Source organism: Macrobrachium rosenbergii, chromosome 15, assembly GCF_040412425.1.
Source record: "Macrobrachium rosenbergii isolate ZJJX-2024 chromosome 15, ASM4041242v1, whole genome shotgun sequence".
In the NCBI taxonomy this organism is placed as follows: Eukaryota; Metazoa; Arthropoda; class Malacostraca; order Decapoda; family Palaemonidae; genus Macrobrachium; species Macrobrachium rosenbergii.
The window spans coordinates 51604847-51630161 of record NC_089755.1 but is presented as its reverse complement, the minus strand read 5'-3'; the positions used below and the strand labels follow the sequence as shown (position 1 = coordinate 51630161).

At 37.5% G+C, this 25315-nt stretch overlaps 1 protein-coding gene across 1 annotated transcript; it reads left to right on the top strand.

Moving 5' to 3' along the window:
• Window positions 1-14387: 14387 nt before the first annotated feature.
• On the top strand, window positions 14388-20889 carry LOC136846695 (V-type proton ATPase subunit e-like). The gene is made up of 4 exons (XM_067117765.1): window positions 14388-14543; window positions 17286-17333; window positions 18942-19029; window positions 20147-20889. The coding sequence occupies exons 1-4, from the start codon at window positions 14446-14448 to the stop codon at window positions 20156-20158; spliced, it is 246 nt and encodes an 81-aa protein (XP_066973866.1). The 5' UTR covers window positions 14388-14445; the 3' UTR covers window positions 20159-20889.
• The last annotated feature ends 4426 nt before the right edge of the window (window positions 20890-25315 follow it).

Below are 25315 nucleotides of genomic sequence, written 5' to 3'. Positions count from 1 at the left end.
ACCTAGAGCGGTGTCAGAAGCACGATCATGGCTAATTTTAACCTTAAATAAAATAAAAACTACTGAGGCTAGAGTGTTGCAATTTGTAATGTTTGATGATAGAAGGGTGGATGATCAACATAGCAATTTGCAGCCTTCTAGCCTCAGTAGTTTTTAAGATCTGAGGGCGGACAGGAAAAGTGCGGACGGTCAAAGCCATCTCGAGAGTTTTCTTATCCAGAAAACTAAAACTAATCGTTTGGGTATTGGAAAAGAAATAAAAATCTTACAAAATCGTGCAAAACATATTAATGCAACGAGGATTGCACTGACGATCATCTAAAAAGGAGAACTGTATATGGTGTAAGCGTGAATGAAACAAGACTTAAGATTAAAAAAAAAAAAAAAAGAGAGCCAAAATCTGGGAGGAACGAGAAAGGAGACGCACGACCCAGAACCGCCAAAAGTGATCCGCCAAAAGTGGCGCGAGGGAAACGAGGAACGAAAGGGCGACTTCAAGTGAGGGGAACGGCGAGGGGAGAAAGTTTATAAAGAGTACTAAAAGGGAGAGATAAAGGAGAGGGGAAACCCAACTCGAAAAACTACGGGTGATTTCATTAACTTGACTGCTCGAGATATGGCGACGTACAAACAAACGCATTGACACTGTAGCCATCTCTGCGTGTGCCATTAAACCAACCGTCGGCAAACGTCCCGTTTTCTTTTCATGCAGAGGCCGATGGGGCGGGGTTCCCTATGCCCTAATCTAGCCCAGACCGGAAATATATGCAGGAAAAAGGACGAGGAAGGAGAGAGAGAAAAAAAACAGTGCTGCTTCACTTCGAGGGATGCGACAACACAAGCATAAGGAGAGTTCCAATGCTTGATAGAAGAGAGGTCTTAGGAGACTAATAAGTGCTCCGGGATATAGTATAGAGAAATGGTTATGATTTTCGTTTTAATCAACTCTCTCTCTCTCTCTCTCTCTCTCTCTCTCATAGTTCGTCACTTTCTGGAGAATAATTCTGAAGGCGATTATCGTATATAAGTTGCAATAGCTCTAGACAATAATGATCATACACAAATACTTTATCAAAGAGCCGTTACAAGGACTTCATTTCTATCATCATTTTTTTCTTTTTTCTGTTTACGTCTTGTGGCTTCTCTGTTGGAAAATACCACGATCAAGTGGCCTTCCTTTGCCTGCTGTTCATATTCTATTGAAATTTCACGAAAACCAGGTGTAATGTCTCTCCTTTATTGGTATCATTCACTCAGGAATAAGTTGATTCAAGAACAAAAATTTTCTTTTTTTAGAACTTATATTCATCTGAGTTTGGAACCCTGCTCTCCACAAGTTTACTTATTGTTCCCATTGTTTCCTTCACTTCACTGAACTTTTTTTCTGCCGTCGCCCTCAACTTTGTCATCTCTTTTGTGAAGAAGTCTGCAAGTTCTACGGATTTTTCTGCGGTCGTTGGGAGGGGAACTTTTTTTCTTTCACATTTCTTGCATCCAAAATGGACGAATTAATAAGTCGACATATCGCCATATTCACTCGCCTTTTTTTCTACTCTCTCTGCTCAATTTTATTTTGTCTTTTCCTTGTTTTCCTTTAAATTTCATATTTTTCTTTCTTCTTTTTGTCCCCATTTCAAGGAGATCGTTTTCAGATACTTTCGCTCATTTTCAGGTAAGTTTACGCCTTTTCAGACACTTTCATTCATTTTCAGAAACGTTCACTCCTTTGCAGACACGTTCACTCATTTTCAGATACGATCATTCATTATCATTATGCTCTTCAGTGGAAAGCAGCTCACCAGAAAAAGAAACAAGGAGAATGTTACCAACAAACAACAAGTGAGAAATCTCGGATAAGACAAGAACAATCTGGGCCTGCGTTGAACTGCAAATAGACTTATGTGCCTGGTGGCCAGGCCACTGTTGTGATTCGCGTGGGTTCCTCTCGAGCGAGTTACCGAGGTTCTAAACACTGATTGCAACAGTAGAGAATTAATGTCGCATCACAAATTTTATTAAGAGATTGTACAAGATATTCTTATAAAGTGATCTTATACAGCAGAGAGTTAGTGCAGCCATACTTGTCACGTTGCCCAAGTTTCTATTAAAATGTCCCACTCAGTGACTCACTATAAGTCTTCTGTTATAACAGTTCTTCAAGAAAATATTTAGAAAGGCTTCGACGTCGTTGAAAGAAACTCATTAAAAATGTTGCCATGTTTTCTTAAAAACTGATCCAAACTAAAAGACTATAATCTTTTCCAGAAAATCAATAAATAAAACTTGTAAATTTCTCCAAAAAATTGTAAAGGGAAACTCTCGTAGTATTTTAAAGAAAACAAATATAAGATGTTGGTATTCATATCTGGAAAATCAACACAAAATTTTTAAATTATTTTACAGAAAACCAATGCAAAATACAAGAATTTTGTCCTGCAAATCTACTGAAAATTCTTGTAGTGCTTTCCAAAAATTGGAGACAACAAATGATTTTTGGAGGAAAAGATACAAAATACGTGTAATTTTTTCCCAAACCACTGACACAAAATACGTGTAATTTTTTCCTAAACCACTGACGCAAAATACGTGTAATTTTTTCCCAAATCACCGACACAAAATACGTGTAATTTTTCCCCAAACAACGGCACAAAACTCGTGTGATTTTTTCAGCAAATCAATACAAAATATTTGCAATTCTTCCAGAGAACACGTAAGAAACACTGGCAATCTCGACCGGATAATCAATACAAAATATCTGTAATCCTCTTCCTTCCAAATGCATCAATATTGGCAAACGCTCGTTAGGAGGGGAGAATCAATACGGGATTCTTGGTGAAAGAAATGGCGTAGGAAGACGGCTCCTTTTCTTCCTCTTTCAGAAGTGGCTACAAGTACCAATTAGAGTTCAAACTTTGCCGAAGATTTAAATGCCCGTCGATCCGGTAATGCGCCCAACCCACTGCTATGAAACGCGGCCGGAGCGATTACTTCCTCACTCGTGCAAGTTTCAATGGAGCTTAAATGATAATTGAACTGCAAACTCTCCCGGAAATATTACAGAAGAGGGAAAGTGGAAAATTCGTTGGAATGGCAAGCTGCGCCCATTGAATCCATTACTTCCACTTTTCTGGTGAAACCTGAGGATCGTGGAGGATTTTTCTAAGGAAGACTTAGGATACATTTCCAACCAGAATGACTTAGAAAAACTTTAATTTCCTTGCCTTGTCTTGACTTGGAAAAACTTTCAGTTCCTTGCCTTGTCTTTACCTAAATATCAGAAGATGCTTTGAATCTCGATAAAATCCTATAATTGCAAAGAATTCTTCGCGGTTACATTACTTCATTTAATTCAACTTTATTATTTCGTTTGCTATTTCCGGCACGTCATTTCGAACCTCTAAACTCTTCCCTGTGGCTTCTGTTTCCAATCGCCTCTAACGATAGAACTGTCGTTTTGGTTGATAAAAATCTTGGACGGGAGCGCTAATTCTTTTAAATTATAGATAACATCTCCCCCCCCCCCGCTTTTTTTGTGTATGTTTTAGAAAAAAATCCCATAATCTATATTCAATTGACACAAGAGTTATGTAAGAAAAGCCCAAAGTGAGTTTATTGAGGCTTAATACTTTGCGATAAGTAGAAAGGACATTATAGAGACGAAGGCAACAATTAACTGCAGATTGATTAAATAAATCCCTATGAAGAGAAATTTACTAATTTATTCTTTTGCTCTTGCCAAACAGATCAAATTCAGTTGCCGTGACAATAGATTAGCAACGAAAAACGTAAATTAGGTATCAGATATTTTATCTGTCTACGTCGTGGCCATGAACAATATTTACGAATATTTGTACAATGCCAACACATTATGTAATATTTGTGCCCATAATACATAAACATACATACAAGCATACATACATTCGCAGCACTTGAACCATGAAACGAATTAAACAGCAACCACTACACGAGAGAGAGAGAGAGAGAGAGAGAGAGAGAGAGAGAGAGAGAGAGAGAGAGAGAGAGAGAGAGACTTATCTAAGACTCGGTCGATAACATTTGTTTTTTATTAAACAGATAACCAGTTAAGCAAAATGATAAGAGACCCGTTGAAAGAATTATCTGTTGTTGAAACAGAGAATAGACGTCCCCGTAAATTTAATTAAGGGTGTGGCTGAGCTTGGAGTAGGGAGAAAATATAATTACGCGAAACTGAGGAAGGAAACAACATGTAAAAAATGCGCCGAAGTTTCTTCGGCGCAATCGAGTTCTCTGCACAGCCGCTACAGCGTATAATTAAGGCCACCGAAAAAATAGATCTATCTTTCGGTGGCCTTGGTATAATGCTGTATGGGTTGCGGCCCGTGAAACTTTAACCAGGGTTCGGTGGTGTCCTGTTCTATATCGTTGCCAGAAACATGGTTATGGCTAACTTTAAGCTTAAATAAAATAAAAACTACTGAGGCTGGAGGGCTGCAATTTGGTACGTTTAATGACTAGAGGGTCGATGATCAACATACCACTTTGCAGCCCTCTAGCCTCAGTAGTTTTTTAGATCTGAGGACGGACAGAAAAAAAAATGCTGACAGAATAAACTGCGGACGGACAAAGCCGGCACAATAGTTATCTTTTACAGAAAACTGAAAAGGAGTGACTAGTCACACACGATGACAAGAGGGATCTTACTATAAGGAATGAAGCAGGTAGTGTGAAATACAGTTACTTTAGAGGAATGAGCAGCAGTTTCAAGAGAACTTAAGAAACGAATCTCAGAAGCAAAAAGGGAAATATTCTAAAGGCTCGCGATTGGCGAGAGGAGGGACAGAGGAGAAAATGATTCGAGGATGAAAGGTGAAAAAAAATAATAGTTCAGCAACGAATAAATTGGACAAATTTTTGAGGGGGCTGCTGAACATAAGATGATGTAAGATAATCAGGTGAGGATTTGTCTGAGGATAAAGCCTGAAAATAAACAGATTCAGAACTGAGAAAAAAGCCGGAAAATAAACAGATTCAGAACCGAGAAAAAAACCGGAAAATAAACAGATTCAGACCTGAGAAAACGATATTACGAAATCAGTATCGCGTAGACAAGCTTCAAGATGGCTGCTGTATGATGAAAGGGCTTGGTTCGATGGGCCATATATATTACAGGAAAGAGAAACAGTACTAGTTGGTAAATTTATAGTGTTCCATCTTCATAAGCATCAAAGATGTGCAGAATTGAAAGAAATTTTAAAAAATTGAAATTGCAAACTTAGTCGGAATGCCTTGAAAGGTGTCGGGAAAAATGCATTTGATGAAAGAAGGTACGATAGGGGAAGGACGGTGTGGTTTTAAGCAGGGGGTAAGTTATGGAAATCGCCTGTTCATTATGCAACAACCGTGCGAAGATTTAGGAGTAAAGAGGGAGATTACTTTATTGCACAGAAGGCAACTTCAAAGTGTATCTGAAGATTAAGGCGAGCCGGACTGAATCTTTTACTAACTAGAAACACGAGTTTTCATAAATAATTACTAGTTAAAAATATTCCCACACACACACACACATATATATATTATATATATAATATATATATATATATATATATATATATATATATATATATATATATATATATATATATATATATATATACATACACATGAATTCATAACTCTACACACCTGTCCATTATACGGATCATATGCGCGCGTTTATACCTCAGCAGGTATTATATAGTACACATCTGCTTAGAAAAACCATTCAATACGGCGCCACTGTGCGCTCAGCTTCACAAGAAAGGAATCACGTCAATAGATGTGTCCCTTTAAGAGATGATAGACATCTCCCTTGACGTAAATTCTCGAAAGAGGCCCCAGGATTTTTGTCTTAAGCTTAGCATTTTTCTCCCCCTTTTTTAACATCACCACCTAATAAAGGATTATTTTCAGACCTTTACAGTTTTAGAGAGAGAGAGAGAGAGAGAGAGAGAGAGAGAGAGAGAGAGAGAGAGAGAGAGAGAGAGAGAGAGAGAGAGAGAGAGAGGCTGCTGCACCAAGAAAATTAGTAACAAGTACAGAGTCAGTATTCAAGAGAATTCAAAATATCATTAAGCCATCTTAAAGCTAGATAAGCCATGCTATAAGATGTTCGTGTATGTTACTAAAACATCAGGATGTTCGTTAATGTGTACAATATAACTTTTCCGAATTAGGTGCTGTCAAGTTACCATTTTAACGGCAATGTGGCAATGCTATCTACGTTTCAGTTCATCAAGAACTATGACGCGGTGTTCAACGAGCAAGATTTCGGGTTGTCACATCAGCTTAACCTAACAAGAACGATGCTAGTCTAAAAAAAAAAAAAAAAAAAAAAAAAAAAACCTTCCGATTCCCAGTAACGTGAACCGGATTCCAGGTTTCTTGAGCAAATTCGAAGGCACTTGATATGTATCGTCAAAAGTAATTCTGTCTACAAACATACACTTTAAGTGTTTGGGCATCACTTTGGTATAGTGCTTGGGCATCACTTTGGTATAGTGTTTGGGCATCACTTTGGTATAGTGTTTGGGCATCACTTTGGTATAGTGCTTGGGCATCACTTTGGTAGTGTTTGGGTATCACTTTGGTATAGTGTTTGGGCATCACTTTGGTATAGTGTTTGGGCATCACTTTGGTATAGTGTTTGGGCATCACTTTGGTAGTGTTTGGGCATCACTTTGGTATAGTGTTTGGGCATCACTTTGGTATAGTGCTTGGGCATCACTTTGGTATAGTGTTTGAGCATCACTTTAGTATAGTGTTTGGGCATCACTTTGGTATACTGTTTGGTATCACTTTGGTATAGTGTTTGGGCATCACGTTGGTATAGTGTTTGGGCATCACTTTGGTAGTGTTTGGGCATCACGTTGGTATAGTGTTTGGGCATCACTTTGGTATAGTGTTTGGGCATCACTTTGGTATAGTGTTTGGGTATCACTTTAGTATAGTGTTTTGGTAATCTCGCTCTAAAAATCTAATCTTCCTGATCCTTCGGTTGGCGAGCTCCCTCTAAAAAATTACAAGATCTTAGACCATCAAGTTGGCGAGTTTCCTCCAAAAAAGTAAATTACAAAGTTCAGACCTATTAGACTGGCATGCTTCCACCACAAACTGGAAGTTCTTGAACCCATCAGGCTGGCAAGCTTTTTCTAAAAATCATAATGCAAGGTCTTGACCGTTCAGATTGGGGCTTCCTTCGTATATTACAAGTTGGTGAACTTTCTATAAAAATGCAAGCTCTTGACCCATTAGGCTGGTAAGCTTCCACTAACATTACCATGTTTTGACACTTCAGGTTGGAAAGCTCCCTTTAAATCTTATCAATTCTTAAAAATTGCAAGTTCTTGGCCGATTGGGTTGGCGGGATTCCTCTAAAAATGTTGAGTTCTAAATCCATTAGGGTGGTAACCACCCTGCAAGAGCAATCTTGTGTGTGATGGTTCTCAACACAGGTCGTTATTCTCTGATTTACTCGAGTAGCTTATTGCATGATTATCAAAATGATTAATTCATTAGCCTTGGAACTAATAAACCTGTCCGTGGAATCTCATGTTCCATGACACAAATAAATCACTAGAGAGAGAGAGAGAGAGAGAGAGAGAGAGAGAGAGAGAGAGAGAGAGAGAGAGAGAGAGAGAGAGGACAATCTAATATACTGCGACAAATATGCAGCGTATCACAGAACCAGAGACTGAATATTGCAGTTAGAAAATTAATAAACTGTTTACGATTTCCTTCCTTAGAGAAGGGGACTGAGATGATTAGAAAAAGAACTGACCATGTTTACTGAGTCTGAGGGGTTGCAAATAAAATGTGGTTTTATAAATTTCGAACGTTCTTATTTGGGGTTGCAGATGCAAAATGAACCATGATGGGTGCATCTTTATTTCACGAAACAAAGTGAATAAATAATCCACTGACATGCGGTGACATGGATACGAGGGTCCAGACAGGGAGTTTTGTTTTTAACTGTAGGAACCCGGGAACTAAATAATGACTAATCAACCCTCCTGACTTTGTTACTGAAGCACACACAAACACGTGTCCGCTCAAAAAAAAAAATAAATAAAAAAAACAAACTTTGAAAACACCCGGGCCTGTTACACATGTTTTCAGCACATAACGTGGCCAAAGCTCCATGCTGCAGAAGAGAGCGGAGGCTAATCGGATTAGGGCCCGTTTCATTTATAAAAACATGAGTTAAATGCCGATGAAGTTATCACCGAATTGGGTAGCGTAGCAGATTACGCGACCATACATAAAAAGACATTCAAAATCTCTCTCTCTCTCTCTTTTTACCTTTTCGTGATGTTAGAATAGATGCTCAATCAGTCAACGAAATTTCTATGTCTCTCTCTCTCTCTCTCTTTTTACCTTTTCGTGATGTTAGAATAGATGCTCAATCAGTCAACGAAACTTCTATGTCTCTCTCTCTCTCTCTCTCGTTAGTAGTACAGATGTGTCGAATTCGTAATTTGTAATTCAGTAAGTTAATAAATAGCACTACAAAATAAAAATTCTTCTTAGTGCAGCATTTTACCGTTTTCAGTACTTGAAATTTTCCATTTTTTCCTTTTACAAAGCATTTTCAAGAGACAACTAATTCAGATTTAGGAACTTTGTATCTATGTTACGTAAAGACCAACTCTAATGGTCTAAAAGGACTTCACAAATTTCTGGTATCTTTTTAATGGGGTTTGCTAGCATATATTCATAAATTATTAATGGCATATTTTCTTAAACTACTAGACCGATGTTACGCTTACCGGAGTAGCTTCATAAATTATCTACTGGATATTTCATAAATAAACCCAGTATCAAATATAAAATCATCTGTGTTTTATCTTTCTGGTGTCGGAATTTCTTGGTTGTCAGTTACAACATTTGTATCCGTATACTACAAGACAACATTGCAAATGTTAAAGCTTACTTTTTTGTAGCATATATCCTTAATTTGTCCTTTTTATATACTCTAGCAGCACCTCGACCTGGAATTATTCTTAATTTGGTTTTAAAGAGAACACAATATATATATATATATATATATATATATATATATATATATATATATATATATATATATATATATATATATATATATATATATATGTGTGTGTGTGTGTGTGTGTGTGTGTGTGTATAATATATATATACATATATATACATATATGTATGCATGTATGTATAATTATGACTCACATCCAGAACAAACCTTGGTCTCCCTGAGTGACAGGCCAAGGTGGTACCAACTGACCTATACTACTACCTTGGACTGTCACTCAGGAGACCGAGGTTCGTTCCGATATGAGACAGAAATTTATTTCTGTGAAACACGAGCGCATGTGTTTGTATATGTATATATATGTACTGTATATGCATATATATATATATGTGTATATATACTGTATATGTATGTATGTATATATAATATATATATATATATATATGTGTGTGTGTGTGTATATATATAAACCACAGTACTTTTTTACCATTTACCTCACCTCTTCTAACCTTGATAAAAAGAAAACTTCCCTTGTGAGATACAACAACTTAAGACAAAATGAGATGCACCTCAATCTCGCTCACAGTGCAAAAGAAAAAAAAATTTAAATTCTTCGGCACATCTTTTCTAGTCTAGTAACATTATCTGCTTTTTTTTACGCTTGGCATAAAGCAAGATGATAAAAAACGCCACAGAAATGACTGATGGATACGCCTGTTGCATAGCGTTCCCAATTCCCGCTCGCCCAGTCCTGAAGATTACATAAACTATCCGGAAAATTCTGAGATACGTTAAATTTTGAGATCATCGCGTCAGCCGAGAATGGAGAATATCTCGCTTTGGCGATTCTCCTCTGCAAAATGTCTAGTCTAGCGCTCCTAAACCCCGAGGCACTGGGGAGAGGTCCCCCCACTCCCCCCGCCCAACAAAACACCTGTTGAAAAGCCTGAGTCACTTAACAATGTCACTTGGGACCTGCAACTTTTTAGAAATACCGGCTGTGGAAAAGGTCATAATTTTTTTAAGACCCCGTGCTATGGCCAAACCTGCAGCGAATGGCTGGGTGGAAGGGGTGACTTTGCCCGGGTGTATTAACCCCATTTTCAGTCCTTTCAATTCATGCGCATGGCACTCGTGCGCTGGGGCTAATTCTTCCATTAAAAATTTATAGATGAAATGTGTGTGTATGTATATGTATATATATATATATATATATATATATATATATATATATATATATATATATATATATATATATATATATATTCCTTCAAGGCAATATTGTAAGACAAAAAAATTATTATATCTCTCACGCTCCGGTACAGTTTCACGCCAGTCAGCACCTTTTCTAGACCATCTGGCTAGCAAGCACTCATCCCGCCTCCCCGCAACCCTCTTTCTTTCTGCCACTTTCAGATTAACTCTCCACCCGAACATTTTCTCCACGCGAGCAGACCACCTCCCCAATAAGCCATTTTTCCTAAATGGTGGTGAATTCTGGGAGAAACAAGACAGCTACTATTGCTGCTGCTGTCACCTTTTAACTGATGAATTAAAGATGAATTCCCCGTGCGGCAAACTTCCATAGCATTAACCACTTCGTATAATTACAAAAAAAAAAAAAAAATAAGATCGTAAGCAGCTTGTCGAAGCCCCTGGAAAAGTTCAAACAATACATAAGGGTACTTTTCCACATCGTATCCCAGCTTGGAATGGAAGAGTTTTTGAGAGACGACTGGTGCTCTAAAGGCTGTTATCCATCTCGGCATTTGCTAAATCTATCGCTGTTTAACCTTTGTAGTTTTACAAATGGAAATGATACCATCCAGAGAAGAAGGTAGACTCTTATAAGAGAGAGAGAGAGAGAGAGAGAGAGAGAGAGAGAGAGAGAGAGAGAGCGAAAAACAAGGATCTCATCTAATTAGAAAAGGTCAAGTGTGCTTGTTGCTAACAAGGATTTCCGTAGTTTTACTTATGGGAACGAGACTTCAAAGAAGGACGTGAGCTTTAAAAAAAAAAAGGATAAGGATGGAGGAAGGGGAGCGGAGAGCAGACTGCAAAAGATATGTACAAAAAAAAGAAAAAGAGACGGAAAACCATGATCTGGAAGAAAGGAAGAAAAAGGAGAATCCACAAGGAGTCAGCGGTGAATCATTCAAGTGAACGCTATAATAAAAGACCAAGAGAGGAAAAGGGAAAGTTAAGGAACAGTCATCGATGGAACACAACAAAACTGAAAGAAAACTAAACGGGTACGTCAGGTGAACAAAAACCGATAATAAAAGTAAAGCGTAGAAATAAGTGTACTGAAAATCTGAAATGTACTACGACAGATAACATAATGTAGTACTTATGGCCAAGGGCCTAAGCATCACCCTTTCACGCCCCGGTACTTGCATAAAAACTGGGCCCCTCCCACACGCCTCCTCTCCCCCTACCACGGGCCCCCAGACAGCCGGGCCCCTGGAAAGTAGTACCCTTTCCCACCCCCAAGCTTGGGACCTGCCCGTGGCAGACTGAAAGGTCCGGTGAAAAAGGTTAGCACTGATGGTGATGATAATCTTTTTGATACTTTCTAATCCAGATTATAAAAAATTATGCTCTGACAGATTAATTAAAATCGTGACAAGTGACACCGCTTGTCTTTTCCAGCGTAAAGAGCTTGTCTGAATCTCTCTTCAAGAATTTCCAACCCACAATTGTTGACGTGTTATCACGCTGCCTTCTCAGGATCACGTCACTGTAACCAATATGTATTATGAATTCTTAAGAGTAACATTTTTAATGCAGATCGTAAAACTCCTCTGTCTAACCCACAACCGAAGATAACACTAGTAGGGATCTGTATTGCTGTACTGACATGAATCACAGTGAGACGATGAGACCACACCTAACAGATTTTGTCAATCAGAATAAAGTTTAAAGAAGAATTAGGAGCCAGATGCCAGGATATAGAGAGAAATTATACCACAAGGGAAGTTCCATAAGTAAATGAGATAATGATGAAGGGTACATGTATATGGCTTGGCACGCCCTTCACACAAACCTACGGAAAGTATTACGTGATAGCGTCAGCTAAGCTCCTGTGGGTACCAGAAGATCCGAGAGACCCAGAACTACTTGGACGAGAATTATGAGACGGGGGGCTATACTGCCCTAAAATGGAAGACTGCAAAAATACAAAACCGAGAAAAATGGTAGATACTCCCTTGCCATCCTACTGATTTTGCTGGTACTGCAAATGGGACCCCCTAAATACTCGTGGAAAGCATTGAAGAATCATTCTGCAACTGCGGTAACTTGTGTATTAGTGCTTCACGAGCCCAACAGGCAGCATATCTCAATTTCGAAAATTTTGTAGATGCTGCAGTTTTCCATTTTAGGGGAGTATAGACCTATCCAAGACTAGAGAAAATGGTTTCATTCTAGAGCGATTCTTCTAGAAGATCTAACGAAGTCTCCTCTACCATACTCAGTTGAGCATAGACACTAAGATAAGAACCCGCTATAATGAGAACGAAAAGCGGAATATATTTTCCTGTAGTCAGTGTGAGGAAAGGCGAGAATATGTGCAGCAACTGTCAAGCTATACAGTGTAAGGGTAGGCGATAGAAAACTGCCGTACCTGGAGAGGGATCCACAATCAGACTGGCAATCTCTAAAGGATCCTATACTCGCTACTACTACCAGTAGTAGTAGTAGTAGTAGTAGTAGTACTAGTACTAGTAGTAGTAGTATACGAATGGATGTTTGGTGCCCAGACAACCTACCACCTACGTAACTTTTGTAGTCCTATGGCTCAAAATAAAGCTGTGAAAAGCTCAGCTGCTCTTTTCTTTAGTTGTAGAGTCAATCCTCCTTCTTTCACTTGATTGATTTTTATTAGACGTTCCATTTTGTTTAAAAAAGGCTTTATGCTCCTTTTAATTCAGCAATAACGATCAGAGATAAATACGGTATGAAAGGTGCATACAAGAAAGATAAAAACACACATAGACGAAAGAGAGAGAGAGAGAGAGAGAGAGAGAGAGAGAGAGAGAGAGAGAGAGAGAGAGAGAGAGAGAGAGAGATTAAATTTATCAATAATTCTTCGACAGCAAAGAAAACGCGATTGTATAAAATTTCCGGGAGGACTGGAAATAACAGAAGGGAAATAACAAAAGGATATGGAATGAAATGGAAAAAAATTTCATGTGACGGTGTAAGAGAATAAAACAAGCAAGAAGCCTAGTGGATAAAACCGGAAGCCGTGTGAAAGAACTAAACAAATGAATAAAAAAAGAGAGAGAGAGAAGTAACCAAGTATTCCCTATTAAGATAAGTAACAACCAGACACATCTGCAATAAAAATGTAACATAAATAGACGATATTTCTTTTATAGACATTCGAGCTGGCTCTATCATAACACAGGCTCACCCTCCTTGGACAATCGAATATTGTATAGTGTTTCCAGAAGTACATATATATATATATATATATATATATATATATATATATATATATATATATATATATATATATATATATATTTTTTGAAAAATTAGTATGGCTAGGTATCGTAGCATATGGATTAATATCCGGAGTATAGGGCATTTAGAGTGTTTATTTCACAGAGCTTCACAGATCACAAGAACACCCACAAGTTCTTATAATCTGTGAAGCTCTGTGAGATAAACATTCTGCCCAATATTCCTGATGTTAACTTTACCCAAAAGCTCTTTCCTTCATAAGAGCTACAGTTTAATAAAACACAGAAGAGCGTGTAGAATGTTGATCCTTCCTCCTTTTCGCTAGCACATGATGCCGATGTTTTGGTAATCTAGTTCCCATCATCAGGGCTAAATCAAAGCGAAAATTAAATCCCCCAATCAGGACGGAATGATCTAATAATAAATTAGTCCAATGGTAACGTTTTTCTAACAGGAGAGGGCAAAGGCATAATGTTGAATGTATTCTGTCTTAATTTCATTGGTAATTTACATTTCATTCCCGAACTGTTGGTTTGATGTTTAAAAAAAAAAAAATAAGCTACTTCTCAGTCTACTGATAATATAACTGAACTTGTAAGTTCTTGAGCGTTTTACCTGACGGATTAAAATAAAAATTAAAACCTGTTCGAAAGTCGTCGGAAAGCAATTCGTATATATGCGGTCTGTCCGTGTCAGAGATTTACTTTACTTCGTTTACTTTGGAAGGCTTTGCCTACCTGCCGCTTATTACATACAGTTCAATCACATATATCAAAGAAAAGCACGCACAAGTACCTGCAGGGTACTACAATCTACGTCTTTCCCTTGTAAAGAAACATTATTGCGTCATCTTCACGAAACATTACGTATTGTTGGGCCCAGTCCTTTTCAGAGGTTGTATTTTACCACCCGCCTGTTATTGACATTTCGCAAGGCACTCGTCAAAAGGCAAGATGGCAGCCTCAGCTATCCCCGTGATATTAATGACCTTATTTTGGGGTGTGGTGGGTATCGTTTTGCCCATTATACTCCCAAAAGGTCCAAATCGAAGGTGAGAAGTGATATTCTAAATCATCTGTTAATTTTAAAGGTTAAATGGGAAATACTTCGCGATATTAGGCCATTACTGATGGGCAAGGCGCGACTAGCTTACGCTAATATAACGTAGCTTTTAATTAAGTCTTTTCGTAATTTACAACTACTATTTTGTCATTTTGTAGGACCTTGGCAGGATAAACTAAGATACGCATACGAAGGGATTGCCTAAATGATTCACACTTTGAGTATATATGTCCGTCGAGGGTTTATAACTTCTGAAGGAAAATTGCTTAGATCACCTGATGTCGACCCTGTACTTTTCCTACAGTAAATAAAAACTCGATTACCTCTTTATTAAAGATACACTAATGATGAGAAAAAACCAACAAGTACATTATGAATTAAACTTGAGTATCTTACATGTCGCTACCCTGAGATAGTTTAGGCTACGTTTTATTATAGGAAAGAAACACTAGAGTAGGTTAGTCTAACGCAGAAATGCAAGAGTCGGAAATTAATCACTAATTCTGAATGCATGAACCACAAAAAAACATGAGCAAATTGGAGTAATATCATAAGGAATTATTAATTAGTGGAATGGGCAGTGTTGGGATGCAAGGTTAGCTGAACGGTACATTCCTAGCCTATCAAATGGTGGTGTGTGCTATTTGAAAGGGGTCCCTTGAACCCCTAGCATTTCTTAAAAACTAAGCATTAGCACTGAAAGGGATTCATTCCACATCCTTCCTGCCCATGTATTGGTGGCAACAATAACACGTTAAAGCTATAGATATGCTAGGCTATGTTTAATACGGTCCTGGTCATTTCGACCGTAAGTCACTTACGGCCGTAACATCCAGAACAATGTAAGACGTTATGTTTATGGTATTTACCGTTATTATTTTATGTTTTACGTACATCCCCAGGGGCTGGTACTAAACACGGCGGCCATTTTGCACGTAAACGTGCTTACAGCCGAAATGACTTACAGCCGAAGCAACCCGAACCCGTTTAATATCATATAGCCTAATATAGAGTGTGGGACTCAATATTTCTTAGATCTCTCCACTTCTCAATTTACCTGTATTTCACTCCATTCTTCTCCATTTTATATACTGATAGAAGCATTTTGCCATGTGTACAAAATCTCTTCATTCGGTATATTTTATACAGGTACCTTTTAAATAAAAATAACCTAACCTAACTTAGTGGCTCCCAAAGAAATAAAGGTAAGATTTCTAATTTACACCATAATCATGTATCACAGTTGAAAATATATTTTTCCTATATTTCAGCATGTGCTCTGAATGTTTCTCACAATTTCAGGAGCAAATTAGTAGTTTTAGAGAAAACTAGATCCCCTTTATATCATACAATTATGGGGGATCACAGTTGGATACCATGGTTGGTGGCGGGGGAAACAGGAGGAGTGAAATACAGGGGTGTATTCTAAAATAACTTAACCTATGAAACCAGGTCCTTACTTTAGTGGGAGAAAAGATCTCCACCTAACCTAAACGAGGGCACTGTAGGTTAAGTAACAAAGTTGATACCTAACCTAACTTAGGTCATTGGGTCCATGTCTGGCCAGGGGGCTTTTGCAACCCTAATCCTCATTCCTAACCAAACCTAGGCATTGTAAATTAAACTGTGTCCTAACCTAACTTAGGATAGCAGGTCCTTAGCTGACTGGGAAGCTTCACCTCCCCAGGACTTCCCTCCCCTACGTAGCCTACATCACTGGGTCCTACTTGCCTAGAGGATGGTGTCACTTTGAATATGTTCAATAAACCTTACCTTAATCAGGATCAGAACTTGCATAAGTATCCTTTGGACATTAGAATACAGTACAGCCTTGCATTTCACTTGTTTTGTATTTTCCCTTACCCAAAAAACCAGGTTTCCCACTATGATCCCCCCATAATTGTGGGATATAAGAAGTTCCATTACCTTTGAAACCCTAATTTGCTACCAAAATGAACGAAAGAAATGTTCAAAACTGAAAATATTTTGTGTGAAATTTTACAGTACAGCCAAAATAATCCAAGAGTTGCACATCTGCACCAAAGAAGCCATGACTGAGAACTGAAGGAAGTTTTTCAAGCTATGGATAATTCCATGATCTTACGTAACTGATAAAACTTAGAATGATAAAACCAATAATTTTTCCAGTGTTTTCCACACTCCCATTTCCAGAAGATACTGTACATTTCTCATCCTTACCCATAATGCACCAGGACAAAATCTTTATCAGTTTCAAATTCCCACCCTTCTCCTTAAAGGTGTCCATTGTTCTTGATCTGTTCACCCTTTTTTTTCATATTTTCTTCAGATCAGGGATAGGAAAGGACACTTATGCTCTTAATAAAAAAATTCTACTTAAATGGCAACTTGACCTCGATGCTAAGCTTACTGACAAATTAATGAAAAAAAAGGAACATGTTTAATACATGATGATATGGTAAAATATCATGATTATTGCCTGTTCAAAAGTTGGATAAGGTCATCTCATAATTAGGTGTGGATAAGTGCCTCCCCTCCATAAGCAGGAATGTTAAGTTGTAACTAATCAGTGTAGATGACAAAGAAAATCCTAAGAATGCATACAAAGTGTGCATTAATAATTTAATCCAAAAATATTGGTTTTCCCCAACAATATGTTATTGGAAGTTTTGTTGCTTATTTTTACCACAATAAAGTTAAGCGAACTAACTGGAAAAATGCAGTTAACCTGAAATTCTTTTTTTCATTTCAGTTTAATGCAGTGTATCCTGATAATAACAGCAGCAGCTTGTTGGTTATTGTAAGTACAGTACCATATCAAATTATTTATTAAAGTCTTTCTTGTGTTGTTAAGTGTTTAGTAAACTATCCAATAGGGAAAACACTAAAATTTATAAAAATAATTTCATAGTACAGTAGTGCGTTGTGCATGGGAAAAAGTTTGTGTATGAATGTGTGTATATATACAGCATATTATGTGCTATTTAAGGTACTGTAGAAAGAATTTCCCCGTTGTGCTTCATGTTTTGGCAACCACGCACCCCGACCAGTGTTATCAGTTCATCCATGGATTAACTGGCTGTCTGCAGCCATGAATTTAACTAGTGCTAAAATTACCATGCACTAAAACCAGCATTACTAACCATATAGTAATCATCCATATAAGTGATAGTGTCTGCAGTCTCATTTGCCCCTCATAATTTTAAGGTAGATGACACTTGTATATTCTTTGCTTTTCTCGAGAGCTTTCCCTTGGATTTTCTATCTTGAAATAGCTCGCAAGTGACAGATTTATAAAATCGAAACATAAATGACTTCACAGGTGATGGGCTATGGACCAAGACCATGAACATTTTAAAATGCAATGTATAAAAAGTCTAACATTAATTTTCTAGCCATAGGACATAATGCACTTGGAGTTGCTGTACAGTATATCCACATAAGGAATAATGTTTCATTCATGTTTTTAACTAGTACCAGTCTCTCTGGACTTGACTGGCCATGTTTGTATGTTGCTAAATGTCCTATATTCAGTAGCTTTGTGCTGCAGCAACTTGCTGCACCACCTTGCTCCCCAGTTGATCAAAGGTTCAGGTATGGTTAGAATTGTTACTGTTACCTCTTTAACTGTGTTCCCTTTTGTACTCTTAACTGGCCCTGTATCTCAATGTGGTTAAAATTGCTGTGCAGCCAGCATAGCCGAGCCAGCTTGATTCATGCCTTTCAATTCAGCAGTAGATGCTTGCTTTTGATTTGACAGTTTCCACAGATACTAGGCCACCATTTCAACCAAAGACTCAGAGTGAGTTAGTCTTGATACACTTCCCTTGAAATGTCTTTTTTTTTCTCTCTCTCTGTTTGCTGGGACCGACCTTGTCCATGGACTAGTGTTTTCAGGAAGTGTACAGTCCTGTGTAGTACATTTCTCTTTCTTCAGAGATGACTAGCTCTGCTATAGGTTCACTTGACACATAGTGAGGTAAATATTTCCTGGAAGGATCATGATATATGATAGGATGGGATCACTTTCACAGAGCCTTGTCACAAAGCAGTCCGAATTATAGTGTCTAATATGTCCTCAAGGGCTTCTTTACCATGTGTTTTTCCTAGGATAAGTGCATTTTGTTACTTATAGTACATATTTCATCCTGTCTTTTAGTTGTATAGAGTTGTAGGATATTATCGGATCAAGAATTATTGTTACATCTGTGCTATTTACATATCCTTGAACAAAGTTTCTTATTTACATTACTGTAGCCTGCTGGGTCATGTAAAGATAATGGTTAAAAATCATGAAAATTTTCCAGATATTTCATATGTAAATGATAAAAGTGTGTAAGTAAAGAGGATTTATAAGAGGATTTATGCAAAAGTAGTTTGATATTTATAGCATGTTTTCTGTTTACAGCTGGTTATGTTGTTATATGCATCAGATGAATCCTCTCATTGGTCCGCAGCTCCATACGACAACGCTTATTGCCCTAAACAAACTTTGGGTGAGTTTTTTTCTATGTTTTCACTGTGTATTATAGCACCCAGGGATAATGAAACATGATAGTGCAGAAATATCAAGTTGTAGATCAATATTTGTAAGACTGTGTATTTTCCTGAAGAGTGTTATAATGGTAATTTGTTTTCTGTTAGGCTTTAATCGTATATCCCTTACTGAAACAGTCAAAGGAAAGAGCACAGATTAAAGGTAGACTCAAAGCAGGCATCTTTTATCTGGCCTCTGAAGATAATATGAGGAGGTAGTCTTTACCTGGCGTACTTCTCATGAAATTCTTGTTTTTGTGAGTTATGTTGAATAGTTACGTAAGAGGTCTGAGACATTAGATTTCTGTTTTAAGTTTGAGAGAACAAAAGAGGTACTTGATGTCGTCTTTTGATCATGAATTCAGTTGTTAGAAAATGGTATCCTTCTCTGTGTATTGCAGTGTCACTTTGTTGATGTTGGCCACCTCACTCCCACATTTTTACTCAAAAACTGTTGTGTATTTAATGTATCATTACCACTTATATCTATTAAAAAGAATGTGTTAGATTCTCTCAGAATGCCTTATAATTTCTATCATACTGTAATAGTTTCAGTTACATTGAAACTATAACCTGCACATCACACATTTTCAGTAGTAAAGGTCCTTTACATTTTCTTTTCAGCTTTCTAACTTTTTAATCCTCCAATATTCAACGTGTATTTTAAAACAGTCCTTGACTATCCTTATGAAGTCCAGGAACTTGGTATATTTTGTAATGAAGGCTATAGCCAGACTTTACAATCTTTTTTTTTTAATGCACTAGAAATTGGAAGTGACCTTGGGGAAGTGGAGTGAAGATAGTGCATCATAGTGAGGCCCAAGAAGCCAAGAGTGTGTTGGTTTTCTTTTTACAGCAAAGAGTACTGCATACTCCCTAACAACACAAGCTGCCATGTGTGATTACCTTTTAAGTAAATAAATGTTCACTGTATAATTTGTAAACAAAATGGAAATGGTTAGATTAGTTGGAGCTTTAACTTTACACTATGGTAAGTAACATACTGCTGCCTTATATTGCAAGTTGGCTATATAACTTTACATGCTAATTATGAATAAATTTATTCTGTCATTGCAGGAAGGCAATTGAAGGCTCATCTGACTGGGGAGCAGCATCATATGCCAGAAGCCTGCGGAAGCTTTAGTATTAGAAATGCATATTTGTTTTCGTTTTAGAGTAACGGTAGTGTGCTGTTACATAATATTTATTGTGCTGTTGTATATGATGTGTCATAGTGTAATGTATATTCATAATAATGAAGTTTTACGACTCGTATAGAGACTGCATGATTACAGTGTTTGTGAATGGTTCTACAGCCTCAGTACTACTTCATACAACAAAGCCAGCTTCGGAAGACTTTAATCCCTACATAAAAACGAGGAGGAAAGGAAAATTCAAAATTCAGTGTGCTCCTTCAAACTCTGGTAATGTAGGAACTAATGTTGAGAATGTCTAGTGTTTACTTGATATTCTCATGTTAGGGATGTGAGTAGAAGTTTTTGTGAAAAAACTATCAGGAATTAAATCGTACTGTTATAGTTTTGAGGGAGAGTTTTTTTATTTTGCGTTGATAAGGGAACAGTGATGCATGTTCATATTTTAAATCTGAAGTGTCTCTCTCTCTCTCTCTCTCTCTCTCTCTCTCTCTCTCTCTCTCTCTCTCTCTCTCTCTCTCTCTCTCCTTTCTAAGTTTTTAATGAGTGTATTTTGAGAATTTCCATTCCTTAATAAAATTAAATTTTAGAATATTTTTATTTTAATATTAAGAATTACATAAGATTGTTTTATTTTGTCATTATGAAATACACTCTCTAGTCAAATTGAACATTTTCTTATCCATGGTATTCTTGTTTGATGCACCATAGTAATTTTAATTGCTGTACAGTGCAGTAATACAATTATGCTAAGAAGATTTGTATAAAAAATGGTATGTATGAGGGATTTAATGGCAGTACAGTATGTGTGTATTGTATAGTAAAATCTTAGTTTGTTCTCAGTCATCCTGTGGAGAGTAGCATTTAGAATGCAAGCACGTGTATTTGGAATTGGATTAAAGTCCAGCAGGGTATATACTATACAAATCAAGATGAGAATGTTATACAGGAGAATCTTCCATTAATGGGAACTAGGGGTTTTAGGATTGAATGGTAAAGTACTTGGCAGTTTTCACAGTATACCCTAGGCTAGGCTACATCTGACACCAGATTCCACATATAAACCCTCTATAGCTTTTACTTAGGCTAGGAAACTGCAAGTAATAGCATAGCTGCCATTAAGAAAATGGAAATACAAGAAACCACTGGATATATTATTGCATTAATTGCACCAGTGCATCACAAAATTTAACTGTCTTGAACAGTTATTTCCCTTGGGGAGCAACTCAGGATGCTTAATCTAAGACAGTATAACTTTAATCCTCCATTGTGAAGATGGGTGGCAGAACTGCATTTTTATAGCAATATATGCAGGTGAAGAATGTCAGAAGTGCCTTTTGGTAGCGAAGGTGGTCCTTCTGCGTAATTTAAGATCCCAAAGGCCCAGGCTGAGCTAAAGCTTCATGTATCCAGGCTGTAGGAGAAGGAATTGTAATTAGCAGCTGCCTAAGACTCCTTGACATATAAGGACCTGGAGTTGTCTCCTTGTTTGCTGTTAATGGTAGATTTTCAGTCATACTCTTGAATTCTCACATTGTTTTGGCATACACATTACTATTACCTTGCTGTCTGCCTCACTGAATTCTACCTGAAAATCTTATGCTTCTAAGCCCATAAAATCATGGATAATATCAGCATCTTCCAGTAGCTTTTTACATGTGTTTGAAAGTAGTGACAGATTTACTGTCATCCATGCAGCATGGCAATTAAATACTGTACGTATAGGCAACTAAAAGTTTACATAGCCAATTTCTCTTGGGTCTTCTTCCTCAGGGTTCCTTATGCGATATCTTTCTCCTCTTCCAAGAGAACCATCATCCTGGACTGGAACATCCGTTGCTATGGTCCCTTGGCCATTTAACTTCTTTATACATTGCTTGAATCAAGGATGCTGTTTCTTGGGGAAGAACATGTGATGGATATGGTAGCTGAATCAAGGATGCTGTTTCTTGGGGAAGGACATGTGATTGATATGGCAATCTCGTCATAGTTTTCCCCCCTTAAACTTCTCTGTGAATCCAAAGGATAACCTCCAATTGGAAGTGAATTCTTCAGAAAGCATGGTTATAAACATAGCTTGTCATGAGTGACATGAACCTTTATTTCTATAAAGTACAGTAATTTTTAGTGCCAGCAAGACATGGCTTCAAGTCATGTTTTACATCAGTTGTAGCAAACCAGCAGAAAATATCTGCTCTGCTTCATTCTTGTAATGCTGTGGTTACCAGCCCCAGTGAATGTTTTTAGGCCTAATCTTGCAGGCTAGCCTAGCCTCATTCATATATAAATGAGCAAGTCCAGTGCTTTCATATTTTCAATTACTTGCTGTTCCCAAGCCAGTTTCTTATTTAATCATGCCTCAGCTCCTACTTACACCACAGATGCCTCAGCACCTATGGACACCACAGAGAATCATTACAAGCTGTGAAATTTTGTACTCCAAGTCAACTGGCATATTTCAAAACTAAATGATTCAGTTCAGCACCAAAGGGTGCCATGCATGCTATGAGCTGTTGTGTAAACTATACCACTTACATACAGCATCATCCAAACTAACCTGATCAATATTACAGTACATGTAACCCTCAACTCACAAATAACATTCCCACAAACAAAATGTTGTTCTGTGGCACAGCACTGAATCTACCGCAAAATTTTGTAATGTTTCATTCACTATTCAACTTGCTTCCAGGCAACATTTATGTGCTACGATAGACTACCCAAGGCATCTCAGTACTGTATGCAAAGTATAGCTCTAATTTAAATAACATGAAATAAAATTATAAAACGGATAACAAGCAGTAAGCTCATAAGCAGTAGGCCCAAACCAAGTGAGTTGTACTAGAAACAATTTTGGACTGTCAGGAATTTCAACTAGTGAAATGACATTGCTCCAGTATCTTAGTGCATTTATAAATAAAAATGAACATCCTATATCTCCTGTCATCTGTAATTCCTGGCAGTCCAAACTTGTTTCTAGTACACAGCACTTGGTTGGGGCTCACTGCTTATGAGCTTAGCAATAATTTTCTTTTAACACTATATTTTTCATAAAATGCTGGTTTTGGTTTAATTTTAGATTAATTTCTGTGTTTTGTGGTGTTCAAAAAATGAAAAAACTCAAAATGATAAGTTTAAGTTAGCCAGGAAGAGAAACTTCTTTACTTTTCATAAATAAATTTTTTAAAAGCTATAAATGCATAAAATCTCTTTGCAAATTACTGTATGATAAATTTCATTTCCAATGATTTACATTACTCTAATTTTTACATTTTATTGTACATAAAAAATTTTGTGTACTAGCAATCTTTTGAAGTGGTTAGAAAGAATTCTGTTTGAATGGATGTTACTTTTGGGGGAAGTGGAGTTAAACCATTGTCCAGGTACCTCCAGATGTTATGTGATGTCAAAATATTTGCAATTATTTCGATTTTACTGCTATGGGTAGAGTCATTTAGTATGACTGGAATCTCAAAGCATGAAAATTGCATATGCAGAATTGAAAGGCATGAAATTTGCATAATAACATCGGAATCTTTAGTGGTTAGTTATGTGTTCAAGATAAATGCACAAGATATACAGCGATAAAAACGATGCTGATCCTTGTAGCTCTTCATAAGTCCTAAGCTAAATGATACCTTGATATACTGGCTCTTCTGGTGAAGGTACTTAGAGATTCCTGCATGGCCCACTCCTTTATCAGCCCCATCTGCTGAGGGTCGTCCAGTCTATTGAAGGCCCTTAACTTCATACTGGAGACTGTCTAGAAATGCCTGAGAGAGAAAGAGAAAGAGAGAGGGAGACTTTTGTGAAGGACTACAGGGAAGATAGACAGAACAGTTAGGCAATCCTCAGCAGCCATGTACTAACAGAAGTGGGCCATTCTCTGAGGTTGGAGAATAGCTCTCCAGTTACAGACATTCTTCAGAGATTTCCTAAGCTATCTCTCGTGGGATAAGCTTCACTAAGTCCCTGTAGTGCATAGCCATCACTTTTCCTTGAGCCATGTCTTTCAATGGAAGGGCAGGGATCTTTCATACGTTAGAAAGCTCTGCCAGCTCAAGACGATCATGAGGAGATTTGACTAGTCTTTTCCAGTCCGAACAGTCATGTCTACAGAGTTGCATCTCTCTCTCGTTCTCTGCTCTTTTGCTAGCCTTAACACCAGTAAAAAGTATTGGTAAGCTATAGTAAATACCTCATTCTATTTGAGGGCTATCATGCACAAGTCCTGGTATACCTTCACCTGTGGCAACTGCTCAGCTTGTTATGTAGGTAAATTTGGACAGGAAAACATTTCATCTAAGGTTCATGGTGGCCATGAATCTGTTTTGGATAAGAGAATGCCTGGACTCTCCCCATTTTTGTCTTGCTAATTGCAGACAGCTTTGGGCCATACTAGTCTGGCCTGAGTAGGCTGCAGCCCGATGTGACTCCACCATCATTGCTTACACATCATCGTAGCATACACTACTTTTCTCGAAGACAGTGCACTGTAGGCCTTAAGGTTCTTTGCAGTGTCCCTTTGGACCCTAGCAGCAACTTCCTTCACTCATTTTACTGTATCTCTGTTCATGTTCTCTTTCTTCCATCCGACTTTTCACCAACTCTAACAATTGTTTCATAGTGTAACTGTGAGGTTTTCCTCTGGTTACACCTTTCAAACCTTACTGTCAATTTCCCTTTCAGCACTGAATGACCGCATAGGTCCCAGTGCTTGGCCTTAATTCTATTCTATTCTAGAGTAAATGGCAAACCAACAATATCTATTGTTCTATTATAGAATAAAAACTTTCATAGCTCGAAGGAGAATTACTAGTGAATGTTATGGCAGATACAAAACTGGTGGATCTTTTTTAGGCGAACGTTGTACATCAATACACATTAGCCAAACGGATGGATCTATTTAGGCTAGTGTTATATATCAATACACATTAGCCAAGTAATTTAGGTACCTTTAAAATAAGGCTAGGAGGGGTCTTGGATGTATTATTCAATGGTATAAGTTCCAAATCTCCAGCAAGAGCATGTTGGAGAAATTATGCAAGTGGAAAATTTATACCATTTCCAATAGAAACCCTATAAATCAGAC